Source organism: Clarias gariepinus, chromosome 23, assembly GCF_024256425.1.
Source record: "Clarias gariepinus isolate MV-2021 ecotype Netherlands chromosome 23, CGAR_prim_01v2, whole genome shotgun sequence".
Taxonomy (NCBI): Eukaryota; Metazoa; Chordata; class Actinopteri; order Siluriformes; family Clariidae; genus Clarias; species Clarias gariepinus.
The window spans coordinates 4,036,616-4,043,845 of NC_071122.1; the positions used below are offsets into that span (position 1 = coordinate 4,036,616).

The 7,230-nt window shown below is 34.8% G+C and overlaps 1 protein-coding gene across 2 annotated transcripts; it reads right to left on the reverse strand.

Moving 5' to 3' along the window:
* Positions 1-1,721: 1,721 nt before the first annotated feature.
* Positions 1,722-6,845, reverse strand: smug1 (single-strand-selective monofunctional uracil-DNA glycosylase 1). Of its 2 annotated transcripts, none has more exons than XM_053483662.1 (3): positions 6,772-6,845; positions 4,221-4,518; positions 1,722-3,630 (listed from the first exon to the last, which is right to left on the reverse strand). In XM_053483662.1, the coding sequence occupies exons 1-3, from the start codon at positions 6,843-6,845 to the stop codon at positions 3,103-3,105; spliced, it is 900 nt and encodes a 299-aa protein (XP_053339637.1). In that variant the 3' UTR covers positions 1,722-3,102. The 2 variants fall into 2 exon arrangements, with proteins under 2 accessions (XP_053339637.1, XP_053339638.1); XM_053483663.1 differs by lacking the exon at positions 6,772-6,845 and adding an exon at positions 6,697-6,753.
* Between the last annotated feature and the right edge of the window lie 385 nt (positions 6,846-7,230).

Sequence of the window (7,230 nt, forward strand, 5' to 3'; positions counted from 1 at the left end):
AATGGGAGAACATTCATGTCAGAGTTTTCTTTCTGAAGTGCTTTCTTTTTCATTCACATTTTTCACAAGGTACTATTTCTTATGTAAATACTAAATTGTTAAGTTCTTCAGTGATTTTTTTTCTTATTCTATATATTTACGGTCTTTTTTGTTATTTTTCTGTTTCTACATTGCATTGTTTCTTTCCTGTGGGTGTTTTGTTTCACAATTTTTTCTTACTTTTCATATAATTTCTCTCTCATTCTCTGTTCCTTTATGTTCGTACTCTTTCCTTTTACCCATGTCTCTCAGTCCATCTCTTTTTTTCTTTTTCTATCCATGTTTTCTCACCTTCTGTCTCCTTTTACCTTCTACTATTTGTGTCTCTAACCGTTTTTTTTTTTATTTCTTCCATGTGCTTTTTTCCCCCTCTCATTCCTTCTCCCTGGATTATTTTCCCCATCATTTCATTTTGCAAGCCCCTTCTCTCCTCCTCACTGTTTCTTCCTTTCACCATCTCATCCCTTTCTGTCTCAATCCCTCTCCCTATTCCCTCTTTCTCCGTCTCTCTCATTTTTTTCATCTCCACCCATTTCCATTCATCACGCTTTTCTCTCTAATTCTGCTTTAATAACCCAGAGCGTTCATTTATCACAGTATTGAAGAGTGTCAGGTCATCTGGAGGTCACCCTCTCAAATCCACACACACAATGCATGTACACAAAACATGAAAGAATGCAGAAGAAATAGGATGTTTACAATTATATATATATATATATATATATATATATATATGTATAAGTCACAAATAAAAATAGTTTAAAGCAAATAGCTGAACACACAAGGGTAGATGGCAGACCAAATGTGTGAATGTGTGTGTGTGTGTGTCTCCACAGTAGATGGCATCTCCCACAGGCAGCCAGTGCAGCTTATCAGGTTAATTATCCCTCCTGTAGTGTTCAACGCTGCCTTTCAATTTGAACCCTACATCCTAAAGTCTTTATATTAGAATAAAATCATTTAATAAATACTCAATATTCATTGTCAGAACATCACTTCTGAAATAAAGCTCTAGAAAAAAAAATAATTACTGCATATATTTACAGATTTATTGGAGTATAAAAATACACAATGCCACAAAAATACCAGAAATAAAACCTAAACGTTTTTAAGACATTTAAAAATTCATATTTCTATTAAACCACTATCAAAATGTCACAATGATGTCATTTTGAATGGTGTATTTTTTAAACAAACCTTCTAAATATATTTAATTAATTTATTGTAAATAGTTACTAATTTAATAGGATTTTTATGTAAATAATCAGTTTTTTAATTAATAATATTTAAACTATTTAAATAAAAACAAAATTAAATTATACAACAAAATACCAAAAATAAAAAACATATAGTATTAGTTTTTTAATATTTATATTTAAATTCAAGCAAAATTAAACAATTAAAAAAATTTCCTTTTAGTAAATTAATATTTTTTACACCACTATCAAAATGAAAAAATAACATTTAAATGTTAATTTATAAAAGACCTATAGAAATATAATCAGTTTTTACATTGTAAATTTTTAGTAATTTATTTAAACTTTTATTTAAATGTGATGCATTTTCAGTTAATATTCTTTACACTTTTTCAGAATATCAAAATGACTTAAATGTCTGTTCTAAAATAAAAAACTTGAAAAATAAAATAACGATAAAAAAAAAAAACTAACCAACCACAAAACTCAAACAAAAGTTTTTATTTTCCATACAGAACATTTCAGTGTTGGAGAGATTGGCCATAAAAAGAAAAAATCTAGTTAAAATGAATCTAATCATGATTTATTAAACTTGACTGGACTAGAATACAAATGTGTTATCACAACAAAACAGCATAAAGGGCAATGATACAGGAATAAATAAAAGATGCCCATTTTGCATATAAAATATTTACAGATAATAATAATAATAAAGCATAGAAAAGTCTTACTCTCTTTCTTTTTTTATGGCTTTCATTTTCTTCTTTTCACTTTCTTTCCATTACATTTTTTGTCTCTTTTTTCATCATGTTTTATTACATTACATTAATTTCTTTTATTAATGCAGTAATGTTTATCTTACTTGCTTCCCATTACATCTTTCTGTTCTTATTGATTGATTTCTTTCTGTTACATTTTTCTTTCATCTTTCCTTTTTCCTTTATTTCTGTCTGTTCCATGCCTTTCTTTAGTTCTTTCTGTTGTGATTGTATTTTTCTTTTTTGGTTCTTTCCATCTTTTTTTGCTCTCCCTTCCTTCCTTTTTAGTGACAATATTGTTTATTACTATTTGTGACTGAGGATAATAGAACAAAAAAAAAAGGATGTACATTTTGTGGCTGATTTAAAATAAAACATAATCGATGTTGCTCTCATAATGCAAGTCCAGTCACTTAGATCAGACATGTCGTTACATGAAGTTTGCTTCTTACATTGTAGGAACATACTAGTAATGCTAATGCTAATGCTAACATTGCTAACAGGTAATGGAAGCTTACACTGATCAGCCAAAACATTAGAACACAAAACATTATGCCCAGTAATGTGGCTCTCTCCCCTCAGGGTTTTGGCACTGGATTATTTGGGTCCTCTGGGTCGTAGGGAAGAGCCTCTGTGGACCGGACTTGTTTGTCCAGTGCATCCCATGAAGCGTTATTAGATTAGGATCTGGGTATATGCAGCCAGCATTTACTTTTTTTCAGTGATTTGTGCTGCATTGGCTTCTCTTTGAGATCGGACTGGACGGGCTGGCCTTTGGTTCGAGGTAAGCCTTAGGTGCCCATGATCCTGTGACTACGGTAGTTTACTGAAGTAATGCATTAATATTATGTGATGTTAATGTTATAGATGATCAGCCTAAAGCCTTCAGTTTAGGCTCATGTTTTAAAATATATTTGTTTATGGTGTGTATACAACCTGACATGCCATCTATTACGCCTTAGCTCCATTAGCCTTGAATCATGCTAGTGAGCTTCAGACATTGAGTATGTGGCATCTGACTGACTGTATTTGAGGTAAAGGCTGAGTGTAGTGTACTTTATATAAAACAACATACTGTATACAAATAAAAACATTCTAGAAGTATATAATCAGTTGGTGAGCAATTCCAACACCCCTATCTGCTCTAATTTGGTTCGAGCCACAGAAGCCCAACCCTTATTGGCCAGCGGATTCCTGGGTGAAGGATGCATGATTCCCTCCACCTTCACTTCCAGCCCAGCTTCCGCGAGGCCACGCCGGGCTCGCTGCTCTGCCACCTTGCCCACTCCGATCACCATGGAAACACCAAGAGCACGTACCACCTGGCACAGCGCAGCATCACAATGGCTAAACAGGGCTTCCCGGTCCTCAGCAGGCATCTCGGGGGGCGTCACATTCCTTCCAGACTCACTCATAAACATCAGCGGGCATAGGTTATGGACAAAACAGTGCCGGAAAAAGCGTTCTGGTTCTCCACAGAGCTCCTTGAAAAAACTCCAGAACCGTGCACCGCTCACTTCACTCTGAGAGCAGAGAAAGCCTCTGATTGGACGTTTCGGATGCTCTTTAGGAGGATTCCCAACCTTGCCAGAGATCCTCAGCCAATCACGCACGGCCTTTACTTCACCAAATGGAACCTGACAAAGGATTAAAGAGAAATAAGGAGCTAAGAATTTAAAAGAAAATATTAATAATAATGACCTAAAAATAAAGCACAGTTAAATAAAACAGGGTAATGCGATGGATCACAATGAACAATTTCACTCACTCACTCATCTTCTATACCGCTTTATCCTGTATTGGGGGTCATGGGGACCTGGAGCCTATCCCAGGAGGCTTAGGGCACGAGGCAGGGTACACCCTGGACAGTGTGCCAATCCATCGCAGGGCACACACATACACACACTCATTCACACACTACGGGCAATTTGGGAACGCCAATTAGCCTAACAAATAGCTGACACTGGGGACTCCTTATGTTATTTTTTCAATAAACATTTAATGAGACAATGTCATTTAAGAGAACATCACCATATCAATAAGTTACACAGATTTCAATATTTTTTTCTACATTCTAACTCAACAAAGTAGAAGAGTAAATATTTAAACATAAAAAAAAATATGTCATTAAAATCTAAATATTCTCTTTAATAAATAGGTGCATTAAATAATGTATTATTAATATAAAACTCAATTATAGCTGTGAGAGATAAAGAAATTATCCTACTCCAGTCTGCGCCATGCCAAATGGTCCTGGGTTCATCCCCAAGAATAGGACGCTCTGCCCACTGTGGCAGTACTTCTCAGCAAAGAGAAAATGTGTGTCCCACGCATACTCCAGTGGGTTGTACACATAGCGCACTGGATCCTTAAAGGTCAAAGTTCGCAGACGGGCGCTGAGTTCCAGCTCAGCCTGAAGAAAAGCAGCCGCTGTTGGAGAACAGTTAGGGGAAAATCCTTCTGGGTTTAAGGTGATTTTGTCAACCTGCTGGTCTTCTTCCTGAGTTGAGTCTCCTTTATCCAACCTGCAGGCCATAATAAACAAACTAATTTAATCTAATTAACTACTTATAGAAAGGTGTTATGGTTTCAGATTATTTTCTTTTTTCGGCTGCTCCCGTTAAAGGTAAACACTGTCCACCACATCTTTCCTTGTCACCCCAACCTCCTGCATATCCTCCCTCACCAGCAGCTCCATATCTAACATTCTTCCCCTGATATACCTCTCATCCTTTCTCTGCACATGTCCAAACCTTCTTAATCTGGTCTCTCTAACTTTGAGTGGAACCTTGGATTGCAAGCATAATTTGTTCCAAAACACTCATAAACCAAATAGAATTTTCCCATAAGAAATAATGGAAACTTAAATTATTCGTTCCACAGCCCGAAAAAATTAATACATTAAAATATTTAACACAAAATATCAAGTAAAAATAAAACAAATTAACCTGCACTTTACCTTAAAAAAAAGGAAAAAAAATAAATACAGACAGATAAGTGTTTCCGTTTGTGTGCGCGGTTGCTGTATATAAGAGTGTGTGTTAATCTAAAGTAAGCTCCCCTCTCCCCCTTCTCATCTTACACAGTTACCCTTCCTCCACTCATTTCACACACACGCGTGCACACAATGGAAACACTGTTTTATCAGAAAAATAAAAAAGAAATCTCTCCAATGACACTCGATTGAGCAAATATTCACTAACGAAATCACTGCTGTAAGGCAAATAAAACAAGTTAATCTGCACTTTACCTTTGAAAAGAATTGCGACAGAGCAGTGTTTCTGTGTAGAGCAGAGAGAAAGAGTGTGTCTGTGAAGGTGAAAGTAGGAGGAGTCTGTGTGTCTGTGTGTGTGGGGGGGGGGGGCATAGTTCTGCAACGAACTATGCTTATTTTTAATTATCTAAGGTTTCACTGTATATATTTGGCAGATGTAAAGCATACCTGTCCATGTTATTTGTGTTAGTCCATTTTTATTTTATTTTATTATTATAGCAGCTTAAAGAGCAACATGTTTGTGCACTTTTAGATTTTAGATTCAATTTTTTAATAAAAGGTTGGAAATTAATGCTTTTCTTGTTTTATATATATATATATATATATATATATATATATATATATGTGTGTGTGTGTGTGTGTGTGTGTGTGTGACAAGTACCCGTTGTTGATGCAAAAAAAAAAAAAAAAAAAAAAAAAAGGTTTTAGGGATAGTTAAAAGGTTAAAGCTTATAAGCTTTAATGTAATTAGTGATATTATTATTTTAGGTTGAAGACCATGTACATGTCTGTCTACCAGCAGAACCCTCTGCCTAATGTATTAATACAAAAAAAATTTGCAATGAGCATCTTCACCTTGTTTGCGCCAAGTTGTACTTCTTCGTCATCAGCCAAATACACTCCATGTCAAGTAATTGGAGAATAAATAACAGATGAGGAATTGAAAAAGTAGATCAAATGAGTTTGTTTTTAAATGACTCCAGCGCCATATATTCAGTTTAGCTTTTCTAATATTTTTTGGTGCTTATTTTTCTCTTGGTAATGATGCATTTGGTCAATGCATTTGTTTACACAGAGCAAGAAGCTTATTAGTAGCTTAATTTAAAGTAGATTATTAAATCCAGCAAATAACATCGCTTTTACTCAACATTTTGATCTTACTTACTTACTTACTTAGAAATCTGCACATTACACTGTCAAAACCTATTTTTTTTTATTTTGGAACATCACTGCTCATAACCTCACTACTACGCACCATTATAATTTCATGTATGGTGTAGGTTTAACTTTAGCTTTGTGTGATGCTATGACATAATCTGGACAGACACACAGACAGAACATTTTCTTATTTATAGTAAAAGTCTGACACTGAAGCAGATTTCAGATTCCATGAACTGATGCTCTATGATGCTCCACACACTGTATTAGACTCTATGCCTGCTGTGAAAGTGCAACAAACAAAGGGCATACAGAGGTTTGGCATTCAGCCCCAAACTGACATATAAAAATATCAAATGTTTATATTTATTTTTTTAAAAGAAAAAAAACACAACAACTTCAGAATCATATCTATAGTCATTTCCAATTACTGAGTTTGTTTGAACGCTGCTAAGCTCACACAGTGTTGTACAGAACAAAAGATTTGCAGTACTTCCTGTCTAAACGCGGTTATTCCAATAGAATAATGGAATGAAATAATAATACATACGTCATGATCTACTTGTCGATTTATATACTTAAATGTTTTAATAAACAGATATACAATAAAATGCTTTGTTTTTACCTCAAAAGATTACTGTGTCCTAGCATTTTCCGATTGCTTTCCGGCAACAACCGGATGTGGGAGTCGTGGTGCATTCTGGGATGTGTAGTCTTTCGTTTTTAACACACGCGAAGCTAACCAAATAAAAGTTGATTGTTTATATATTATATTTTGAACCAAATGAATTCTATTGTTAAATATTGGGGCTGAATCTCCATGACGTACAGGTCATCCACAGCACACTGATGGACCTCGTGGCAGACACAATGTTCCTTCTGCTCCTGGGTCAGCAGCCTGGAGATGAACCTGACAGCAACACAGCACCAGAGGTGGGTAGAGAAGCCAAAAATTGTACTTAGGTAAGAGTAGATGTACTTCAAAATAATATTACTCAAGTAAAAGGAAAAAATGTAAACATTCAAAATATTACTCAAGTAAGAGTAAAAAAGTGCTGAGTAACTGCTTCATTGTAATGTACAA

Coding starts and splice junctions, on each gene's coding strand:
- smug1 (XM_053483662.1), bottom strand. CDS start 6,845: ATGCACCACGACTCCCACATCCGGTTGTTGCCGGAAAGCAATCGGAAA. Junction 4,519..6,771: donor GGACACAGTAATCTTTTGAG/GTAAAAACAAAG, acceptor TATGGCCTGCAG/GTTGGATAAAGGAGACTCAA. Junction 3,631..4,220: donor TTGGCATGGCGCAGACTGGA/GTAGGATAATTT, acceptor ATCCTTTGTCAG/GTTCCATTTGGTGAAGTAAA.